We start from the raw sequence: 25,113 nt of genomic DNA, 5'->3' as shown, positions 1-25,113 counted from the left end.
TTGAAACACCTTTGGCAGCGATTACAGCCTCGAGTCTTCTTGGTTATGACGCTACAAGCTTGGTACACCTGTATTTGGGGAGTTTCTCCCATTCTTCTCTGCAGAGCCTCTCAAGCTCTGTCAGGTTGGATGGGGAGCGTCGCTGCACTGCTTTTTTCAGGTCTCTCCAGAGATGTTCAATCGGGTTCTAGTCCGGGCTCTGGATGGGCCACTCAAGAACATTCAGAGACTTGTCCCGAAGCCACTCCTGCATTGTCTTGGCTGTGTGCTTAGGGTCGTTGTCTTGTTGGAAGGTGACGGAACAATCTTGGTGGATTCCAAACTTCTTTTTAAGAAGAATGGAGGCCACTGTGTTCTTGGGGACCTTCAATGCTGCAGACATTTTTTGGTACCTTTCCCAGATCTGTGCCTCGACACAATCCTGTCTCTGAGCTCTATGGACAATTCCTCATGGCTTGGTTTTTGCTCTGACATGCACTGTCGACTCTGGGACCTTTATATAGACAGGTGTAAGTCTTTCCAAACCATGTCCAATAAATAGATTTTTACCACAGGTGGACTCCAATCAAGTTGTAGAAGCATCTCAAGGATGATCAATGGTAACAGGATGCACCTGAGCTCAATTTCGATTCTCATGACAAAGGGTCTGAATACTTATGTAAATAAGTTATTTCTACATTTACATTTACATTTAAGTCATTTAGCAGACGCTCTTATCCAGAGCGACTTACAAATTGGTGCATTCACCTTATGATATCCAGTGGAACAACCACTTTACAATAGTGCATCTAACTCTTTTAAGGGGGGGGGGGTTAGAAGGATTACTTTATCCTATCCTAGGTATTCCTTAAAGAGGTGGGGTTTCAGGTGTCTCCGGAAGGTGTGATTGACTCCGCTGACCTGGCGTCGTGAGGGAGTTTGTTCCACCATTGGGGTGCCAGAGCAGCGAACAGTTTTGACTGGGCTGAGCGGGAACTGTACTTCCTCAGAGTAGGGAGGCGAGCAGGCCAGAGGTGGATGAACGCAGTGCCCTTGTTTGGGTGTAGGGCCTGATCAGAGCCTGAAGGTACGGAGGTGCCGTTCCCTCACAGCTCCGTAGGCAAGCACAATGGTCTGTAACGGATGCGAGCTTCAACTGGAACCCAGTGGAGAGAGCGGAGGAGCGGGGTGACGTGAGAGAACTTGGGAAAGTTGAACACCAGACGGCTGCGCGTTCTGGATGAGTTGTAGGGGTTTAATGGCAAGGCAGGGAGCCCGCCAACAGCGAGTTGCAGTAATCCAGACGGGAGATGACAGTTGCCTGGATTAGGACCTGCGCCGCTTCTGCGTGAGGCAGGGTCGTACTCTGCGAATGTTGGTAGAGCATGAACCTACAGGAACGGGTCACGCCTTGATGTTAGTTGAGAACGACAGGGTGTTGTCCAGGATCACGCCAAGGTTCTTAGCACTCTGGGAGGAGGACACAATGGAGTTGTCAACCGTGATGGCGAGATCATGGAACGGGCAGTCCTTCCCGGGAGGAAGAGCAGCTCCGTCTTGCCGAGGTTCAGCTTGAGGTGGTGATCCGTCATCCACACTGATATGTTTGCCAGACATGCAGAGATGCGATTCACCACCTGGTTATCAGAGGGGGGAAAGGAGAAGATTAATTGTGTGTCGTCTGCATAGCAATGATAGGAGAGACCATGTGAGGATATGACAGAGCAAGTGACTTGGTGTATAGCGAGAATAGGAGAGGGCCTAGAAAGACCCTGGGGGACACCAGTGGTGAGAGCAGTGGTGGCGGAGACAGATTCTCGCCACGCCACCTGGTAGGAGCGACTGTCCAGGTAGGACGCAATCCAAGCGTGGGCCGCGCCGGAGATGCCCAGCTCGGAGAGGGTGGAGAGGAGGATCTGATGGTTCACAGTATCAAAGGCAGCCGATAGGTCTAGAAGGATTTTTATTTCTGTTTCCTGTTTTCGCTTTGTCATTATGGGGCATTGTGTGTAGATTGAGAAAAAAATTACAATAACTGTAATATCTTGATTACATAAGTGTCCACACCCCTGAGTCAATACATGTTAAATCTACTTTGAGGGCCTCCCGAGTGGCGCAGTGGTCTAAGGCACTGCATCGCAGTGCTAGCTGTGCCACTAGAGATTCTTGTTTCGAGTACAGGCTCTGTCGCAGGCCCATGGGGCGGCTCACAATTGGCCCAGCGTCATCCGGGTTAGGGGAGGGTTTGGCCGGCAGGAATGTCCTTGTTCTAACGCGCATTAGCGACTCCTGTGGCGGGCCGAGCTGAGAAAGTCGCCAGGTGTACGGTGTTTCCTCCGACACATTGGTGTAGCTGGCTTCCGGGTTAAGTGTGCATTGTGTCAAGAAGCAGTGCGGCTTGGTCGGATTGTGTTTCGGAGTACGCACGGCTCTCAACCTTCGCCTCTCCCGTGTCCGTACGGGAGTTGAAGCGATGAGACAAGACTGTAACTACCAATTTTTATACCACTAAAATTGGGGAGAAAAAGGGATGAAGAAGCTGTGAGTCTTTCTGGGTAAGTCTCTAAGATTTTTGCACACCTGGATTTTACAATATTTGCACGTTATTCTCTAAATAATTCTTCAAGCTCTGTGAAGTTTGTTGTTGATCATTGCTCGGCAGCTGTTTTCAGGTCTTGCCATATTTTCCATAACAAAGGGGTTTAATACTTATTGACTCGACATGTCAGCTTTTCATTTTTTATTAATATGTAAAAATTCCTAAAATACAAGTCCACTTTGACATTTTGGGGTATTGGGTTTATTTTTTTTATTTTTTTCACCTTTATTTAACCAGGTAGGCCAGTTGAGAACAAGTTCTCATTTACAACTGCGACCTGGCCAAGATAAAGCAAAGCAGTGTGACACAAACAACACCACAGAGTTACACATGGGATAAACAAACGTACAGTCACTAACACAATAGAAAATCTGTATACAGTGTGTGCAAATGAAGTAAGGAGGTAAGGCAATAAATAGGCCATAGTGGCAAAGTAATTACAATTTAGTAATTAACACTGGAGTGATAGATGTGCAAGTAGAGATACTGGTGTGCAAAAGAGCAGAAAAAATGTAAATATGGGGATTAGGTAGGTAGGTATTGGTTGGATGGGATGGGCTGTGTACAGCTGCAACGATCGGTAAGCTGCTCTGACAGCCGATGCTTGAAGTTAGTGAGGGAGATATAAGGCTCCAGCTTCAGTGATTTTTGCAATTCGTTCCAGTCATTGGCAGCAGAGAACTGGAAGGAAAGGCGGCCAAAGTGTTGGCTTTGGGGATGACCAGTGAAATAAACCTGCTGGAGCGCGTGCTACGGGTGGGTGTTGCTATGGTGACCAGTGAGCTGAGATACGGCGGAGCGTTACCGAGCGAAGACATAGATAACCTGGAGCCAATGGGTTTGGCGACGGGTTGTAGCGGGGACAGGCCAACGAGAGCATACTGGTTGCAGTGGTGGGTAGTTGGTGACAAAACGGATGGCACTGTGATAGACTGCATCCAATTTGCTGAGTAGAGTGTTGAAGGCTATTTTGTAAATTACATCGCCGAAGTCAAGGTTCAGCAGGATAGTCAGTTTAACGAGGGTATGTTTGGTAGCATGAGTGAAGGAGGCTTTGTTGCGAAATAGGATGACGATTCTAGATTTAACTTTGGATTGGAGATATTTGATGTGAGTCTGGGAGGAGAGTTTACAGTCTAGTCAGACACCTAGGTATTTATAGTTGTCCACATATGTTGGCCAGTGACACAATCTTAATTTAATCCATTTTAAATTCAGGCTGTAAAACAACATGTGGAAAAAGTCCAAAGGTGTGAATACTTTCTGAAGGCACTGTTAGAAGGAATGCAAAATAAACTGCCATATGGCTGGAATTTGAATGCTTTGTCATTTCATTGGGATTCAATGTAAGTGTTTAGGACCATGGTTGAAAGACTGTGTTCGAATGAAATGTACCTCACTCATGCAATTCACCCCCCCTCATTTATGCTAATTTATGGTCATTTAAATGTCTTATTTCATTAATGTTTTAAACAATTTGAAGTTAGGATAGCCTGAATGTTTGAAAGTTGGGCTTGTATCTTAAATGGCATGGAATAGATAGATGGAATGATTGGATTGGTTGATTTGATTAATTGATTGATAGGATATCCTGATCATGTGACAGTTGGTTTGGTGTCTCCATCTTGAGTGGTGAGTCATTTTATGGAATTGTATGGAAACATTTATAGAGTTATAGTTTTAGAAAGGTTTTAAAGAATTTGAAGTTCTTAACTTTAGTACATCACTGGGGTTGAGCTCCCTGCCATCCAGGACCTCTATCAGGCGGTGTGAAAGGAAGTCCGGAAAAGTCATTAAAGACTCGAGCCACCCAAGCCATAGAATGTTCTCTCTGCTTCTGCACGGCAAGCGATACCGGTGCAACAAGCAGACCTGCCAACGTGCACATATTTTGCGTGCCAACTACGCAATTCTCTGTCCATGTACGCAGGTACGAGATCGGAGTTAAAGGTATGCAGAAATTAATAGGGCCTGATAATTAAGTTTCTTTTTTAACATTTTAATAAACAATAAATCCACTGAGTAAATCTAACATCCCGATTCTCGAGCTGCTACACACAGACATGTACAGAGTTTGTGTCAACGGACATAGAGAATGATACATCATTATTGGACGTAGCTACCCCGTGTCTGCCCCTCCTGTTTGTTGTGATGCTGAGATTGCCGACTGTCAGCTGTACGTAAACACATGGACAAATCCCTTTGACTCTGTGTTGTGGAAAGGCGAACATAAGATGGACATTCAGTGGGCTCTGAAGTGCCAGCTGTTCACTCGCATTTGCTAGTGAAAGAAATTAAATGCAAATACGAAAAATAACTGGTCGCATTTGTGCGAGTGTGATATACATTTAATTCCGCGTCCCATTAGTTGTATTTTCCACGTAACATTACGAGGATCACGCAACCTGATAGACTGTAACTGTAATTATGATCCACGTCACAAAAAGCATTACAAAAGTATAATCACAAATAAATATAAACATCTTCTCGTTAAATGAAGTCCGGAGTTTAGAAGACTGCGCGATGAAGAATGAATGAGTGTCTGGTATCATCTATAGAGGCAATGCTTCTAAAATGCCTTTGGACTAGATTTGAGATTTTAGCAATTTCGAAAATCTGAAATTATGTATGCACTGCAAAGAAATACAGTAGGGCAGTCTGGTCAACATGCGCACGGATCAGGCCTGGAGAGAAATCGGCACAGTGAAAAGGGGGGGCAGCCTGGTCTACCCCCACCTTTCGACTGTGATGTTGGGGATAATGGTCATATTCCACAGCAATGCAGACTGCGAACGAATATTCAGTCTCGTTTCCAAGAACAAAACCCAGTACAGAGCCTCCTTCAGTACAGACATGCTGAGCGCCCTCATTACCGAGAAGGTTTCAATGATTGCCAGAGGAACTGTTTGCCACAGAGAAGTCTACCCTGATGCCCTGCTGCGTAAGGCTAAATCTGCTAGCTACCAGGCAAATCTGTCTAGGAAATTATTTCCTGAACGTCTCCAGAAAATTTGTGCTCACCCACTGTTTCCTATCATAGCTTTTTCGTTTTTGTTATGGATAACATGTTGATTTGATACTGATGCTCTGCTTCAAACATTTGTTCTTCTCATATCAGAGTAAAAAAAAAAAAAAAATGAAGTTTGTACCTAAACAAATAAATTATTTATTGAATAAAAATGTAAAAAACTCCAAGTATAAAGGCCCTTTGTGTGTTCTTTCTAATTACATCATGTTAATGACGTTTACGTATGTGTAAATGGAATGCTGTCAAGAAAGAAAGTATAGACCCCAATGCGGGGTTGAAAGAACCCCAATTTGGCGTGTGCTACTACGTGCGTGAGTTGAATCTCCAATTTGTAAAAAGTTGGACAGGGTTGGCAGGTCTGAACACGTCTGACAGCAACAGGTTCCTGAACAGCCAAGGCATAAGACTGCTAAATTGCTAACAGAATGGCTACGCGGATTATCTGAACTGACCCATGTATTTTATGTTTGCACCGTCTCTCTGCACACTCGCATACTAAGTGTAGAAAACATTAAGAACACCTGCTCTTCCTATGACAGATTGACCAGGTGAATCCAGATGAAAGCTATGATCCCTTATTGATGTCACTTGTTAAATCCACTTCAATCAGTGTAGATCCGGGGTTCCCAAACTTCTTAGGCCCTTGACCCCATTTTGATATCTCAGAATTCTTGTGGCCCCAACCATGTGAAAATAAATTGTGTAATTCAACAGCCAATGTTTACTTTTTTTGAGGGGCTATGGCAGTCAATTGAAAAGCATTGTAACAGTATTTCTGATTGTCTTCTAAACTCACCATCACATATTTTTAATGTGGGGCTATGTCAATTGCAAATTTAGTCTGACAATGTATCTTATCTCACCACCGCTAATGACATAGGTGTCCTTGATGCATGTCGGAGCATCTCAGTCAGGGGGCTTGGTCGACAGTGCGCACCTCATCTCTGCTGTCACTTCCAACCTGGAGCGATATTTGGTTTTAATGTAGACGAGAGCACTGAATCTAGCTTCACACAGATATGAGTTGGTGAAGGGAACCTTGCCTTTTATGCTGCTTTCAAGGCAACTGGGAACTGTTAGCAGTTGATGTTATTCAAAGAGAAAAAATCATAGTTGTTATTCTGGGAAGTAGATGTCAGATGTTCATTATTTCCTGTCCTTAATTGTTTCTCCTCTGAACAAAGAGACAGGATGTAGTTTATAACCCAACCCTAGCCTGTGGTTGACCAATTTAGAATTCCTTACAGTAAAATTGGGCCAACAAGTATCCCATTTCATGCTCAATGTATAGACAATTTGGACCAATGAGAACTTCCCACATGTAGCTATGAGTCCCGGACTGAAATTCCTCCTGTGTCCCTGATCCATTCAGTTCCCCATTACAGGAAAAACAACTATTTCCATTGATCATTAATTCCCTCTTGACCTTTAGTCCTCTGCGTTGTGTATTTATCTTCAAATATTCTTACACTCCCCCCTAGACCATTTTACTAAGAAACATACTTCAAATGTATTTTTAGAAAAAATAGACGGTATACAAAAACATTAGCAGTAAGCATAAAATCATTCACATTGAACACCTTGCATTTCTATAAAACACAAAGGGCATATTTTACTTGCTATTGCAATAAGAAATATATTTCACACAAAGTTATAGACAATAGGTATTAACAGGTGTGATGATGATGCCCCTTACGATTCCTTCCACATCCTGTATTAGGAGGAAACTTACAAAAAAAAATGTCTGCAAGACAATAATATGTGACTCCCCACCTGGTTTCGGTCTTATGTAGCAACATTTGAATTTCAGTTTTTTACATTGGATAAAAGTAGAGACTACAAGATGGTACAATTGAAGTCGGAAGTTTCCATACACTTATGTTGGAGTCATTAACTTGTTTTTCAACAACTCCACAAATTTCTTGTTAACAAACTATAGTTTTGGCAAGTCGGTTAGGACATCTACTTTGTGCATGACACAAGTAATTTTTCCAACAATTGTTTACAGACATATTATTTCACTTGTAATTCACTGTATCACCAGTGGGTCAGAAGTTTACATACACTAAGTTGACTGCCTTTAAACAGCTTGGAAAATTCCAGAAAATAATGTCATGGCTTTAGAAGCTTCTGATAGGCTAATCGACATCATTTGAGTCAATTGGAGGTGTACCTGTGGATGTATTTCAAGGCCTACCTTCAAACTCAGTGCCTCTTTGCTTGACATCATGGGAAAATCTAAAGAAATCAGCCAAGACCTCAGAAAAAAAATTGTAGACCTCCACAAATCTGGTTCATCCTTGGGAGCAATTTCCAAATGCCTGAAGGTACCACGTTCATCAGTACAAACAATAGTACCCAAGTATAAACACCATGGGACCACGCAGCCGTCATACCGCTCAGGAAGGAGACGTGCTCTGTCTCCTAGAGATGAACGTACTTTGATGCGAAAAGTGCATATCAATCCCAGAACAACAGCGAAGGACCTTGTGAAGATGCTGGAGGAAACGGGTACAAAAGTATCTATATCCACAGTAAAACGAGTCCTATATCGACATAACCTGAACGGCCGCTCAGCAAGGAAGAAGCCACTGCTCCAAAACCACCATAAGCCACACTACGGTTGGCAACTGCACATGGGGACAAAGATTGTACTTTTTGAAAAATTGTCCTCTGGTCTGATGAAACAAAAATAGAACTGTTTGTCCACAATGACCATCATTATGTTTGGAGGAAAAAGGGGGAGACTTACAAGCCAAAGAACACCATCCCAACTGTGAAGAACGGGGGTGGCAGCATCATGTTGTGGGGGTGCTTTTCTGCAGGAGGGACTGGTGCACTTCACAAAATAGATGGCATTATGAGGAAGGAAAATTATGTGGATATATTGAAGCAGCATCTCAAGACATCAGTCAGGAAGTTAAAGCTTGGTCGCAAATGGGTCTTCCAAATGGACAATGACCCCAAGCATACTTCCAAATTTGTGGCAAAATGGCTTGAGCACCACAAAGTCAAAGTATTGGAGTGGCCATCACAAAGCCCAGACCTCAATACTATAGAAAAGTTGTGGGCAGAACTGAAAAAGGGTGTGCGAGCAAGGAGGCCTACAAACCTGACTCTGTTACACCAGCTCTCTCAGGAGGAATGGGCCAAAATTCACCCAACTTATTGTGGGAAACTTTTTTGGGTCCTCCAATAATCGGTATCGGCGTTAAAAAAATCATAATCGGTTGACCTCTAGTGTTTGTGTGTGAGAGAGAGAACAGGTGCACAGATGGAGAAAGTAACAGTCAATTGGTGATGAACGAGCTGTCTTACCGTAGAAGGCTTGGCTGGCTGTGTGTTGTAAATTGGGTCATAAATGTTTGGCTGGATAGAACTGAATAATTATTTTATTATTTGAATTATCATCCTCTGTTTTCTTCTTTAGTTTGTCCTTCAAAATAAAAAATAAAGCTGTGATTTAGAATGTGTCTCCTTGAGAATAGCCTAAGTTCACTTCTGTCTTTTTGAAAGGAGACAATTTAGGACATGAAACACCAGTGTAGAGTTTTTCTCAGTATCAAGCCATCACCATATTGTCCTCCCAGGAGTCCTCAGAACTGAACAATTACAGTACAGCTTTTTCCTACTTTTTTTTAAACGAGGGCTGAAATGAGGGAAGAAGATAAGACTTGAGAGGAAAGCGTGAAGAAGCTATACAGCTCGAAGCAGAAATCCTTTTTCTGCAAGGTCACTCTGTTCCCAAGCAAGGACATCTCAAAACGGGAGATGTGCTTATCGTCCACAAACTGACACAATATACTGTTTTTGAGTCTCACATCACATTTATTTCTTTTTTACACGGATGCACTGTGTACAGTTTTACAAACAATTGTTTGCTCAAATTTCCCCACGCTAGAGACAATGTGTTTTTGTCCAATTTTACATCATTTTTGGTCAGGGTTGCAATAAATGTGTATTTGCTAATCAGCGTGGACCGAAGGTTGTGGCTATGTTTTACTCTTAAGCATTCTAAAGATGACTGAGGAAGTTGCTGTGTTTTTCCTCTTGGCACTGCCGCCCGCCTGTTCATTTGAGCCTGGAAATGGAGCCGGTTGTTGAGATGTGAAAGCCAATGAATTACTTATGTGTGGTATAGAGGCTGACTGAGGAGAGGGAGGAACGAGGGTGTGGGTGGTAGGCTAGAGACTGCCTTTATGTGAGAGCCATGTTAATGGAATGTTCCCTTATGGCACAGGCTAAAACACCGAACTGGTCTCTTTTTAATATGGTTTTGTACTTCTCATGGTTTCCCCCCCCATTTTAGCCAGTTAGAAAATGAGCTAAGCATCCATGTTTGTTTCGTTCGCTCTGACTTGGTTTTGTGACCAAATTATATAACCTATCACCAGATTGAAATGAAAATCCTTGGGGGAGTAGGCATATCCTGAACAGAACATTTGACAGACTATAACATCAAACTGCTTATGTTTCATTCATATTTACACATTTTAATAAATATAGGCCTATTCCTCTCAGAGATGACAAAATGTGAAAGTTGTATATGAATGTAGGTGTTTGTATTGTATGGTGGAATACATACGTGTGTGATGTATCCGAATGTTTGGTGTATGTTCGGTATATTTGTTTTAAGTTATTTAACGGCGTAGCACATGAAACTGTTAACGAAGGCAATGTGAAAACTATCAAAAAGTGACAGTTGAAAAGGGTCTATAACATCCCTGTTCGTTTCGATAGAAGAGCCACAGTCGACTTGGTATACAGACGGATACATGTAGTCATTGAGTCAATCACACAAGCGAGCTTGTACATGCTATATTCATAACCACAGGGCAGTCATCCGCACCGCATGTCTTATGGATACAACAGAGTTATGATGGAGTGACCCGGCGTACCTGTGTTTGCCCTCGTTCACGCTTTCCTCCCATCTTTGGCTGATTAGGCTGCTACTGATAGCCCTACTTCTGTTTTCAGTGTCTTTCACTTCCTGGCCCAAGTTTCCAAACTGAGGAATGGAGACATCAAATTTTATTGGTCACATACACATGGTTAGCAGATGTTAATGTGAGTGTAGCGAAATGCTTGTGCTTCTATATGCATATATTAGCATCTTGGACAGAGTAGGAGGCAGTTCACTATGGGCATGCGATTCATCCAAAGTGAAAATGCTGCCCCCTATCCCAAACAGTATAAGTGACTAGTGAAACATTTATAACATCAAATTTTTTATTATTAAAGTGGCTATAGATTTGAGTCAGTATGTTGGCAGCAGCCACTCAATGTTAGTGAGTGCATGGCCACGCAGTCATGGGTGAACAGGGGTTACAGGAGAGAGCTGAGAATGCACCCTTGTGGGTCCCCAGTGTTGAGGATCAGCGGGGTGGAGATGTTGTTTCCTACCCTCACCAACTGGGGACGGCCCGTCAAAGTCCAGGACCCAGTTGCACAGGGCGGGGTTGAGACCCAGGGTCTCGAGCTTAATGACGAGTTTGGAGGGTACTATGGTTTTAAAAGCTGAGCTGTAGTCGATGAAGAGCATTCTTACATGGGTATTCCTCTTGTCCAGATGGGTTAGGGCAGTGTGATTGCGATTGCGTCGTCTGTGGACCTATTGGGACGGTAAGCAAATTGGAGTGGGTCTAGGGTGTCAGGTAGGGTGGAGGTGATATGATCCTTGACTAGTCTCTCAAAGCACTTCATGATGACGGAAGTGAGTTCTTCGGGGCGATAGTCGTTTAGCTCAGTTACCTTAGCTTTCTTGGGAACAGGAACAATGGTGGCCCTCTTGAAGCATGTGGGAACATCAGAGCGGGATAGGGTTTGATTGATTATGTCCGTAAACACACCAGCCAGCTGGTCTGCGCATGCTCTGAGAACACGGCTAGGGATTCCGTCTGGGCTGGCAGCCTTGCGAGGGTTAACACGTTTAAATGTTTTACTCACGTTGGCCGCGGTGAAGGAGAGCCCGCAGGTTTTGGTAGCGGGCACTGTATTGTCCTCAAAGCGAGCAAAGAAGTTGTTTTAATTTGTCTGGGAGCAAGACGTCGGTGTCTGCGACGGGGCTGGTTTTCTTTTTGTAGTCTGTGATTGACTGTAGACCCTGCCACATACGTCCCGTGTCTGAGCCGTTGAATTGCAAGTCTACTTTGTCTCTATACTGATGCTTAGCTTGTTTGATTGCCTTGCGGAGGGAATAGCTACACTGTTTGTATTCGGTCATGTTTGCGGTCGCGTTGCTATTATTAAATGCAGTGGTTCACGCTTTCAGTTTTGCGCGAATGCTGCAATCAATCCACGGATTCTGGTGGGGGAAGGTTTTAATAGTCACCGTCGGTACATCACCACCAATGCACTTGCTAATAACTCACTCACCGAATCAGCGTTTACATCAATGTTGTTGTCTGAGGCTATCCGGAACATATCCCAGTCCAGAGATGGAAGCAATCTTGAACCGTGGAATCCGATTGGTCGGACTAGCGTTGAACAGACCTGAGCACGGGCGTTTCCTGTAAGTTTCTGTCTATAGGCTAGGAGCAACAAAATTGAGTTATGGTCAGATTTGCTGAAAGGAGGGCGAGGGAGAGCTTTGTATGCGTCGCGGAAGTTAGAGTAGCAATGATCCAGGATGCTGCCAGCCCAGGTTGCGCGTTCGATATTGTGATAAAATTTAGGGAGCCTTGTTTTCAGATTAGCTTTGTTAAAATCCCTAGCTACAATAAATGCAGCCTCAGTATATATGGTTTCCAGTTTACATAGAGCCCAATGAAGTCCTTTCAGGGCCGTTGAGGTGCCTGCTTGGGGGGGATATACAAGGCTGTGATTATAATCGAAGATAATTCTCTTGGTAGATAATGCGGTCGGCATTTGATTGTAAAGAATTCTAGGTCAGGTGAACAAAAGGACTTGAGGTCCTGTATGTTGTTATGATCACACCATGACTCGTTAATCATAAGGCAAACACCCCCGCCCTTCTTCTTACCAGAGAGATGTTTGTTTCTGTCGGCGTGATGCGTGAAGAAACCGGGTGGCTGTACCGTCTGTTAACGTATCCCGATTGAGCCATGTTTCTGTGAATCAGAGAATGTTACAATCTCTGTCTCTCTGGAAGGCAACCTTTGCTTGAATTTCATCTACCTTGTTGTCAAGAGACTGGACATTGGTGAGTAGAATACTCGGGATCGGTGAGCGATGTGCCCGTCTACGGAACCTGACCAGAAGACCGCTCCGTCCACCCCTTATGCGGCGCCGTTGTTTTGGGTCGCCTACTGGGATCCGATCCATTGTCCTGGGTGGTGGTCCAAACAGAGGATCCGCTTCGGGAAAGTCGTATTCCTGGTCGTAATGTTGGTAAGTTGACGTTGCTCTTATATCGAATAGTTCTTCCCGGCTGTGTGTAATAAGACTTAAGATTTCCTGGGGTAACAATGTAAGAAATACTACATTAAAAAAAATACTGCATAGTTTCCTTCGAACGCGACGCGAGGCGACCATCTCATGAGGAATGGAGACTTGGTTTCCAAACTGAGGAATGGAGACTTGGTTTCCAAACTGAGGAATGGAAACTTGGTTTCCAAACTGAGGAATGGAGACTTGGTTTCCAAACTAAGGATGGGTCCTGTTTTTTATTTGAAGTGCATCTTACAAAGGCATCATAAATCCTTCACATAGGCTTCATAAGCACTACATAGATGCTTCGCAAATCATCTATAACCGTATATCATGCTCTAGAGATTCATGTGGCATAACTTTGTGTATTTGGTCACATTCATTAATCCTTTATAGAGCATGAGAGCAGTTCTTTTTGCTGAGGTGTTTTCATGCATGCATTTTCATGCTCCATAAAGTTTCCCTTGCCCCCCAAAAAAGCACAAAATAAGCTAAATATTTTAAATTTGTTTGAGGAGAAGTTCACAAAGCAATACCGCTCCATTGCTCTCTGTGTGTATGGCTGTGATTTGCAGTGTGATCTCTTTAGTCCTTGTTTGCTTATGTAGTCCCACATGGTTGTTCCACTTCCAGGGCTAGCCATTGAAGGACCGTGCTCTTGTTTTCTGACCGAGCATGGTCAACAGAGTCCCACTTCATAAGAGGAACAGGAGAGTCTTTGTTCTAGGGAGAGGACCGAGAAAGCCACATTAGAAAGCAATGAAGTGGATGCCTCTGACTTAATACTGGAAAATCAACTAGTATCCCTTACGTCCTTATCCTAGCTTATATATATATGACGCACTAGATGACCGCCATTTCGAGTGGAAAGTGGACACTGCCTAGCCAGGCTACAGTCAGGCTCAGACCCTATTGCTTTCCCCACTTTCCTTACAGAGGAAAGGAAATTGGATACAAGGAAGGAAACTGATTTGAGTTTTGGGGCCTGGCCAAAGGTTGAGATTCTCCAACCTTCTCCTAAAGTGTGCACTTGCACACATCATGTCATGTATCCCTCATGTCCCTCATGTCGCCCTCATGTGGGTGCTAGCAAGCATGTTAGGTAGTGCTAGGTATCAACAGCCAATCCAGTAGGGCTGGAAGCTATAGTTAGCTTCAACTGTTCAATATCACTGAGCACTTGCATAAAGTTCAGCTTTCCCCAACTTTGATCCCATCCTGTTCACGCTTCCTCGCCCATGCTCGCATTGCACAACAGAGTCCCCCCTGCCCACCTTGCTTTCCTCCATTGAAAATTAATGGCTTTCGAGGTTTCATTGACCCCTGTCTTCTTCTATGGAAACCCACTGTTAGATTTATCATGAATAATTGTGACAGGAAGAGGGAGAGCTGTGACCTTAGTTCACCACTCCACTGTCCACCGCCTACTTCAGAAATCACACCTACACTTCTACAAGTCTGAAAAGCTACTTCCTTCCTTACACCTGGCAAAGTCTCATATCGAATTTAATTTACTTTTCTGTTCATGTAGAAAAAGCTTGTATTTCAAGAAAATTGTTCAGATCTTCTTTTGAATGGAAAATCCTTGATTGCAGAGGTCATAGCAGTGTTTCCTCTAGTTTATTTCCCTGGCCGGGCACAAAGACGATATGCACGGTGTGACTGCATGAAGACTACCTGGGGAAAAAAGATACAATCTCAGGTTGCAGCTACAGATTAAAATCACTTTATTCGTCAATTGTAAAAAATGTCCAACCGAACTTTCACTTCGCTTTTATCCCAACCCCTCCGAAAGACACACACGGGTTGGAGCAGGGCTGCCTCACTGGGCGCCCGTGGACAATTGTTGTTGTGGAGGTTAAGTGCTTTGCTAAAGGGCACAGCGGTAGGCAATGGCATTTAAAGATTTCATACCAGCAACCCTCCTGTTACCAGATCACATCCCCACAGATTATTTCTGTCAGACCCGGGATTCAAAAGGTTAAAGGCTCTACCCCCTGGTTTAATCACTGTCTCCGTCTGAAAAAAACTAATATAGTGAAGATGAGTTGAACTCAACTCTCCTTTAAAACAGAAACAAATTAAGAAAAATGGCAACCTGGAACGTGTCCAGTGAAATCACAGCAGCGAAAGCTGTTGCCCGCTGACTCGATGCCTCTCAACTGTGACTGCCTGGTGTTCTAAATAAGATAAGATCACTTTATTGGTCCAACCAAAGTATGACTTCCATTTTTAACCCAACCCCTCCGAAAGAAACACATACATTTTTAAAGGTTTTGGAGAGATGCTACACTGGGAGCTGTTGTTGTGGGGAGGTTAAGTGCCTTGCTCAAGGGCACAACTGCAGGAAATGGCATCTAGGATTTGATACCAACTTTCCTACTGATTTTTCCTGTCTGACCCGGGATTTGAACTGGCAACCCTCCGGTTGCTTACTCACCTCTCTAACCGTGTCACGACTTCCGCCGAAGTTGGTCCCTCTCCTTGTTCGGGCGGCGTTCGGCGGTCGACGTCACCGACATTCTAGCCATCGCCGAGCCACTTTTCATTTTCCATTGGTTTTGTCTTGTCTTCCATCACACCTGGTTCCATTTCCATCAATTACATGTTGTGTATTTAACCCTCCGTTCCCCCTCATTTAACCCGTCTCCCGGGTGGCGCAGTGGTCTAGGGCACTGCATCGCAGTGCTAGCTGCGCCACCAGAGTCTCTGGGTTCGCGCCCAGGCTGGGCTGGGTTCGCGCCCAGGCTCTGTCGCAGCCGGCCGCAACCGGGAGATCCGTGGGGCGACGCACAATTGGCATAGCGTCGTCCGGGTTAGGGAGGGTTTGGCCGGTAGGGAGGGTTTGGTCGGTAGGGATATCCTTGTCTCAGTATGTAAAAAATGTAATAAAAATGTATGCACTCTACTGTAAGTCACTCTGGATAAGAGCGTCTGCTAAAATGACTAAAAATAAAAAAATAAGAAAATGTCCTTGTCCGTAATTGTTTGTTGTAGTGCTTGTGCACGGTATGCTGGTATTACTGGGTTTTGTTTGACCCATTTATTGTATTCTGTTGACGGTGGTTTATGGTTATTAAACACAACCATTGTAAATCAGTTTCCGCTCTCCTGCGCCTTACTTCTCTGCCGCCAGTAGCATCGCATTACAAACCGCTAAGCCTCCCTGGTTAAATGTATTATCTACACTAGTTATGTAACATCTTACTGGGTGTATGTGTAAATCGAGGCTGTTTAAAACGGAGAGTTATTTTTAATGGTTATGTTTTCTTCAAATGTTTTTTAGAATTTTGCCAAACAGACTCTGGGAAGCCAAATAAATTGATCTGTGCCATTTTGTATATGCGACCGACCGGCTCAAATCGGCCTTATGTTGCAAATATATATATTTATATATATATTTTTACATTTGGATAAAAGTAGAGACTACAACATGGTATATCATACCCTGCATTTGACGAACAATGGGAAAGTAATTCTGCTTTGAAAGTTGACAAACTTGTTAACTAACTCTTGAGAAAATGGCCTTTGAATTGTTTGGTACCTACTGGAAAGCTCTCCTTTGTCTACACCCAATCAGCATTGTTCACACCCTCTTAAGCCAGCCCCACCCATCTCTTTAAGGATTCACATGTGAGGTCATGTGCTAAACAGAGAGTAGCGTAGTAGAGATTAAGAGTAAAAGTGGTAAAAGTAGTAGCCTACAATAAGGAAAAAGTGTCCAGATAAAAATATTTTATAAATATTAGATGATGCTTACCCAGACATGTGAAAGAAATGCTCTAACCCCAAACCACATCTTGCTAAGTGGATGGGTCTCTACAGAAGGTGTAAACGGTACAGCCAAATGGACACTTGCCCATTAGCAATATCAGAAATAGATAGTGTCACTATAAAATAATATACAGTACATGCAAGAATATCAATAACAATATCTGTGATAGATGAGGTAGTTATATGCTTACAATCAGGGGTAAAGTGGCTGAGCAGCAGGATAAAATGTTTTTATTGTAGCAGCAACTTATGGCGTGTGTGTTAGGAGAGTCATTTGAATAGAGGTACTGCAGATAATGCTGATGACTGGTCTGTCCGAACCATGCATGACCAAGGGAATCTATATTCGGAGAGCCTGTTTCTGTCCTGACCTTGACTTTGGGGCATGTGATGTCCTGATCTTCTCAAAAACATACGTTTGTCTAGCTGTGTCCAGGTGGTGCTTGTACAGGCAGACCATCTATGGGAGGAAGGATGTCAGCATTGTGCAGCAGCTGAAACCTGGTCCCGACTGAGTCCAAACGCTCCTTGGCGACAACAACACCAGGCTCCAGAGCATCGAAGCTGTGAAACAGGAAATAACAAAAAAAGTGAAGACATTACAACCTGGCACAACATCAATATACTTCCCAAGTTTAGATAAGAATAATAACCTCATACAATGCAATACAAATTATATTCACCTGAAGTGCTGGTACTGCTTGAACTGTGGCAGCGGCCTGAAGTACGGAGTCAGGTGTTGTTGCCCGCCATAGCTTTCCACCAGCACCGTACCATCCTCCAGTCCAACCAGCTGTGGGATGTTGACGCCTGTCACAGTGCTGTCCTTCACAACACCAGCAATCTCAGACAAAGCGTTCACTCTGGTCTTTCTGAAGCGCTGCTCGATGAGGCCAAAGCAGCAGTGGGCGGCAAACTTGGTATGGCCTGTGATCAGGAAGTGAAGGCCCTGACTGTGGTGGAGTTTGTGCATGGTCCGCCAGGCACAATACCAGAGCACAAATTTATTCTTGTTTTGGCCACTTGCAGTTATCACAATTCAGGTCCACACGTGTTTCCCCAACTCCGTAGTTGGTGAAGAAACGGTGCATGTACTTGATGACTGCGCTGCTGCCTTTGCTGGATGACGTGCCTTCATCAATCAAGTAGTTGACTTTTGTGGTTTTCCTTTACAGCAGACACCAAACAAGCCACATTTGCGAGTTAAAAAGTAGATGGGACCTGGCTGCATAGGGTCAGAAGGATAGTGCACCTGCAAACAACAAAAGAACATTAGGATAAGTTAATGAAAAGAAAATGTAACATGAAACGTAATATCATTTTTTAATGCATCATTATCAGGTAAGATTCACTTACCTACAAATGTGCAGAGCAGCAGCACTGCATACAGAAACATCATCTTGTAAACTGGAAACGTACCTCTGGAAAATACAGAAATAATATGAGCTCAATAAAAGTAGTGCCAATCATGTTGGAGGTCAATTAAATAATCAAAGCGTGTCGTTTGTGCTTTACATACCAAGTGTAGTCATTGATTCCTTGTAAAGACGCCACACTGCTGCTTTTGTCACATGGGATAGCAGCAGCTTTCCACCAAAGTGTTTTTGTCCTGGGTGGCGTCCTGGTAACACTATTGCATTATCCTCTGCGTAGTTATTGATGACTACTCTAATGAACATATCCTCTGCAGCAGATGGAACTCTGGGTCTTCTTTTCTGTGGCGGTCCTCATGACAGCCAGTTTCAACATAGCACTTGATGGTTTTTGCGACTGCACTTGAAGAAACTTTCAAAGTTCTTGACATTTTCCGGACTGAACTTCATGTCTAAAAGTAATGATGGACTGTCATTTCTCTTTGCATATTTGAGCTGTTCTGGCCATAATATGGACTTGTTCTTTTCCCAAATAGGGCTATCTTCTGTATACCCCCCTATCTTGTCACAACACAACTGATTGGCTTAAACGCATTAAGAATGAAAGAAATTCCACAAATTAACTTTTAACAAGGCACATCTGTTAATTGAAATGCATTCCAGGTGACTTCCTCATAAAGCTGGTTTACAGAATGCCAAGAGTGTGCAAAGCTGTCAAGGAAAGTGGTGGCTACTTTGAAGAATCTCAAATATAAAATATCATTTGATTTGTTTAACACTTTTTTTGGTTACTACATGATTCCATGTGTTATTTCATAGTTTTGATGTCTTTATTATTTTGCAATGTAGAAAATAGTAAAAATAAAGAAAAACCCTTGAATGCGTAGGTGTGTCAACTTTTGACTGGTACTGTATCTTCCAATAAGTTAATTGGGTCATTAGAATTGCCATTTACACTAGTCTCTCCCTCTGCCTCCGACAGTTTGTCAAGTTTGCCAACATCGAGGAGGACACACCGTCCTACCACCGGCGCTACGACTTCTTTGTCTCCCAGTTCAGCGCCATGTGCCACTCAACCCACGAAGACCCTGAGACCAGAACCAGGTGAGGAAATAACAGGCTTGAAAATAAACCTTGAACAAAAAAATTATTAAAGGGATTTTTCACTTGAATTAAATTTTGCTCACTGTGGGGAAATTGCCATTTTCTCCTTGTCCATAGACAAGTAAGGAAGCAAATATGTAAAGTTGTAATTTTGGTTAACCAGTGTATCGCTTTAAAGCCACACACAGATTTTCATGCCATAAAAGAATGGCCCACCAACAAAAAAAATGTAAAAGGAGAATGGAAGTCTAAGTAGTACGCTAGTTAATTACATACAGTAGCCAGTCTTACTGATTGTTATAATAATCCTATTCATCTCCAAATCACTTATGCTAAATCCATAGCTCGCTGCTTTCATGAGATGATGGAAAGAAAGCAACAGAAAACAACCAAAGAATACCCATAACAATGGAAAGAAAGGCAGCGCAACGTTTATTAGATAACAGACCAAACACTAGCAAACCAACATGCATCGCTTTATACGCAGGCGCTTCAGAGGGACGCCTGTTCCACCAGAGATGCTTGCTCTTCCTTAATCTAATAAAGACACCAGAAATATATTCAGATGACTATGATTCACTCTCTGCAGAGAGACCTCATCCCACCACCAATATTGCTGTAATTATTTATTTAAAAAAAAAAAAAATGTTGTTGCCTAACCTTACCACCTGGGGGCGGCCCGTCAAGAAGTCCAGGATCCAGTTGCAGAGGGAGGTGTTTAGTCCCAGGGTCCTTAGCTTACTGGTGAGCTTTGAGGGCACTATGGTGTTGGATGCTGAGCTGTAGTCAATGAATATCATTCTCACATAGGTGTTTCTTTTGTCCAGGTGGGAAAGGGCAGTGTGGAGTGCAATAGAGATTGCATCATCTGTGGATCTGTTGGGGCGGTATGCAAATTGGAGTGGGTCTCGGGTTTCTGGGATGATGGTGTTGATGTGAGCCATGACCAGCCTTTCAAAGCACTTCATGGCTGCCGACAGTGTTACGGGTCGGCAGATTACCTTGGCATTCTATAGTGTTCTGCTTAAAACATGTTGGTATTACAGACTCGGATAGGGAGAGGTTGAAAATGTCAGTGAAGACACTTGCTAGTTGGTCAGCGCATACTCGCTGTACACGGCCTGGTAATCGGTCTGGCCCTGCGGCCTTGTGAATGTCGACCTGTCTAAAGGTCTTACTCACATCGCCTGCAGAGAGGGTGATCACAGTCTTCCGGCACAGCTGATGCTCTCATGCATGCATCAGTGTTACTTGCATCGAAGCGAGCATAGAAGTAGTTTAGCTCGTCCGGTAGGCTCGTGTCACTGGGCAGCTCTCGGCTGTGCTTCCCTTTGTAGTAGAGGTCGACCGATTTTAATCGGAATGGCGATTTAATTAGGGCCGATTTCATGTTTTCATAACAATCAGTAATCGGCATTTTTGGACACCGATTGTGGCCGATTTATTTTAATTGTATTATTATTTGTTTTTTTTACCTTTATTTAACTAGGCAAGTCAGTTAAGAACACATTCTTATGTTCAATGACGGCCTTGGAACGGTGAGTTAACTGCCTTGTTCAGGGGAAGAGCGACAGATTTTTACCTTGTCAGCTCGGGGATTCGATCTTGCAATCTTCCGGTTACTAGTCCAACGCTCTAACCGCCTGCCTTACTTTGCACTCCACGAGGAGCCTGCGTGGCAGGCTGACTACCTGTTACGCAAGTGCAGCAAGAAGCTAGCATTAAACTTATCTTATAAAAAACAATCAACCTTAACATAATCACTAGTTAACTACACATGGTTGGTGATATTACTAGTTTATGTAGCGTGTCCTGCGTTGCATATAATCGATGTGATGCCTGTTCATTTCTCATCGAATCACAGCCTACTTCTCCAAACGGGTGATGATTTAACAAGCACATTCGTGAAAAAAGCACTGTCGTTGCACCAATGTCTACCTAACCATAAACATCAATGCCTTTCTTTAAAATCAATACACAAGTATATATTTTTAAACCTGCATATTTAGTTAATATTGCCTGCTAACATGACTTTCTTTTAACTAGGGAAATTGTCACTTCTCTAGCATTCCGTGCATGCAGTCAGGGTATATGCAGCAGTTTAGGCCGCCTGGCTCGTTGCGAACTGTGTGAAGACCATTTATTCCTAACAAAGACCGTAATTAATTTGCCAGAATTGTACATAATTATGACATAGCATTGAAGGTTGTACAATATAACAGCAATATTTAGACTTAGGGATGCCACCCGTTAGATAAAATACGAAACCGTTCCGTATTTCACTGAAAGAATAAAAGTTTTGTTTTCAAAATGATAGTTTCCGGATTTGACCATATGAATGACCTAAGGCTCGTATTTCTGTGTGTTATGTTATAATTAAGTCTATGATTTGATATTTGATAGAGCAGTTTGACTGAGCGGTGGTAGGCAACAGCAGGCTCGTAAGCATTCAATCAAACAGCACTTTCGTGCGTTTGCCAGCAGCTCTTCGTTGTGCTTCAAGCATTGAGCTGTTTATGACTTCAAGCCTATCAACTCCCGAGATTAGGCTGGTGTAACCAATGTGAAATGGCTAGCTATATAGCGGGTTGCACGCTAATAGCGTTTCAATCAGTGACGGCACTCACCCTGAGAGCTTGAAGTAGTTGTTCCCCTTGCAATGGATAACAATGCTTCGAAGGTGGCTGTTTTCGATGTGTTCCTGGTTCGAGCCCAGGTAGGGGCGAGGAGAGTGACGGAAGCTATACTGTTACACTGGCAATACTAAAGTGCCTATAAGAACATCCAATAGTCAAAGGTATATGAAATACAAATGGTATAGAGAGAAATAGTCCTATAATTCCTATAATAACTACAATCTAAAACTTCTTACCTGGGAATATTGAAGACTCATATTAAATGGAACCACCAGCTTTCATATGTTCTCATGTTCTGAGCAAGGAACTTAAACGTTAGCTTTTTAACATGGGCCGGTGTAGTACGAATCGATGTTAGTCCTGTATTGACACTTTGCCTGTTTGATGGTTCATCGGAGGGCATAGCGGGATTTCTTATAAGCTTCCGTGTCCCGCTCATTGAAAGCGGCAGTTCTAGCCTTTAGCTCAGTGCGGATGTTGCCTGTAGTCCATAGCTTCTGGTTGGGGTAGGTACGTACGGTCACTGTGGGGACGACGTCATCGATGCACTTATTGATGAAGCCAATGACAGATGTGGTGTACTCCTCAATCCCATTTTTAGATTTCTGGTTAAGGTTAATTCGATTTTTGGCTAAGGTTATTCAATATGTTTTGCATTTGTGGATACTTTCACTGTTCTCAGGGCAGGTCTGCCGGTTTTGACCAGCAGAAGTGACTTTTCGCAGCAGGTTCTGAGAACTTAAGCTGCAGGTTAGGAGAATTAGCATGTCAGGTTAGGAGAAGGACATTAATGTTAGGAAAATGCTAAATTGACCCATACGCGACTCCGATATATCTAGCTACAACCAAGTCTGCCATGGTTTGTTATTTTTTTAAACAATACAAAACTTACACAATCAAATGACAGCATACAGACACACACAAACATCGACATCACACCTGCCCAGATCCACCTGCTCACACCCCTATCTCCAGCGCCCACATCACTCTCAGCCAGATGGCTTCAAACTGCACCATTTTGTTTCTCTCTGTCACCTACGCACTTTCAACATTTAGATATGTAGCAACATTTGAAATGTTTTTTTTTACATTGGATAAAAGTGAAGACTCAGAGCTAGAAAATGGTATATCATACACTACAGTTGAGGAACATTGGTAAAGTAATTCTGCTTTGAAAGTTGATAAACTTGGGACCTCACTTTTGAGAAAATGGCCCTTGAGTTTTTGGTAAACCTACTGGAGAGCTCTTTGTCTACACTCATTCAGCGTTGTTCACACCCTCTTAAGCCTTAGCCCCACCAATTTCTTTAAGGATTCACATGTGATGTCATGTACTAAACTAACTAAGACTGGCTTATACCACATCTATCGATAGTTGTCGCAGTTACATCATGAACATTCTATTGTTGTCCGACATCAAACTTGTCGTTTTCGTTATGAAACAGTATAAATACAAAAACTAGAGGCTGCCTGTTTGTCCAAAATAGCATAACTAATGTATTTTAACACCAATTAACCCACCTGTTTAAAAATGTATTTAGTATTTGTCAATCTAGCAACTTTCTGAACAATGTTTTGGTTCATTTCTAGCTTCTTAGCTAGCTAGCTAATGTTACGTTAGCTGGCTAGTCAGTTCAAATAAGGACCATATCATATAGCTGACAACTTCTTCACTTTAGCTAATTTGTCTTCATTATTACAGGAAAATAAACTCACAACAAGATCATTATTTACTAGGTAATGGCGAGTCAATTACAGAAAATATCTTGCGGTTGTGTGTTAGAATGCCCTGCTTTTCTTTCAAACATAGTTTTTTTACATGGACTTTGTCTTGTTGGCCTAACGTTATATCCTAATTTGACTTTGATCCAGGTCATGTTCTTCACATTACCGTCTGGTAAACACATAGTATATAAAATAAAATCTAAGTTTATTTGTCACATGCACAGGTTACAAAAGGTGTAGTGAAATTGATACCTATATAGTGGAGTATTTTGTTTAGACAAGTAGCTAGCTTGCTAAACAATTAACCATAATCCCGACTCATACTACCCTGTATGAATCTGCAGGTAGCTAACCAACCCGGTTCAATGTTAGCTAGCTATCTAACATTAGGCTATAACTAGCAATGCAAATGATAAGAAGTAATATTACAACACAGATCATACACGTAACGTTAGCTAGCGAGCAAGCCAGCTAACATTAGCTAGCTAGCTAACAGTACGCTTTAACTTTCAAATTAGAAACATATATCTGAAAATGTAGCTAGCTAGACTATCTTACCCATATGAATGGACTCTTCTCCCTCTGTCACGGATACCATGGTTGCCCTTAGTTTGAAGATGTAATCTGGAGACCGCTTTGTTATACAACAGCCTTCTGTGTGTTCTCTTTTCAACTCCCTCTATATATTTGCAATCAAACGGCAGAATTTTCTCAATTTCCTTAGCTATCAAACTCTGCTTCCACCAAGCATTCCACTGATTTCAAATCTCGGTCCTCCAGAAAGTGGAGAACCACACTTTTTTGCAGTTCTACTACGTGATGACTTCAAACAAAGATGTGTTAGAAAGGATAACCTACACATACTGACCAGCTCATGTTATAGATAGAAGCGTGCTACATGGCAGACCAATCCGATCTCATCTCTCGACATGTCCAGCCCATCTATTTCAGTCAATCATGGCTAGCGGGAAGGTTCCTGGCTAAATCAAGTAGGCTCATAATTTAACAGTTACTCGTATTTACAGATGGCATACAAGTTTGTTATGAAGGCACATGAATGTTCACATGTTCCAGAAGGCATTTCTGGCAAAAAACAAATGTTGAAAAAAAATGCCTCTCCTGTGAAGTAGTGACTTGCGACATACGCATAGTTTCCTGAAACATGTCACAAATGTGGAAAAGGGGAAGGTGTCTGAATACTTTCCCAATAAAATGTGACCTTTGAAATGTTTAAGTCCTTCAAATATAGTATTTAAAATGTGTGTGTGTTTGTATCCTGTGTAGGATCCGTGTGGCCGGTATCAAAGGGCTGCAGGGCGTGGTGAGGAAGACGGTGAACGATGAGCTTCAGGCCATCATCTGGGAGCCCCAGCACATGGATAAACTCATCCCCTCCATGCTGTTCAACATGCAGGATGCCGAGGACCTAGACAGGTACATAAAAATATATATATATACCCACATGGCAGTCATAGACATTGAAATACATATTTATGAACTAACATC

The 25,113-nt window shown here is 42.9% G+C and overlaps 1 protein-coding gene across 3 annotated transcripts in view; it reads left to right on the top strand.

Moving 5' to 3' along the window:
• The window catches only part of efr3a (EFR3 homolog A (S. cerevisiae)), a 219,733-nt gene that overhangs the window by 80,745 nt on the left and 113,875 nt on the right, over positions 1 to 25,113 (top strand). For all 3 annotated transcript variants that reach the window (XM_023976991.2, XM_023976989.2, XM_023976990.2), the window contains exons 6-7: positions 19,125 to 19,246; positions 24,892 to 25,041. In XM_023976991.2, coding sequence (XP_023832759.1) covers positions 19,125 to 19,246; positions 24,892 to 25,041 — 272 coding nt within the window. The remainder of the gene's footprint in view (positions 1 to 19,124; positions 19,247 to 24,891; positions 25,042 to 25,113) is intronic.

The sequence above is a fragment of the Salvelinus sp. IW2-2015 genome, linkage group LG32 (assembly GCF_002910315.2).
Source record: "Salvelinus sp. IW2-2015 linkage group LG32, ASM291031v2, whole genome shotgun sequence".
Lineage (NCBI taxonomy): Eukaryota > Metazoa > Chordata > Actinopteri > Salmoniformes > Salmonidae > Salvelinus > Salvelinus sp. IW2-2015.
This window is presented reverse-complemented; position numbering and strand designations above follow the sequence as displayed.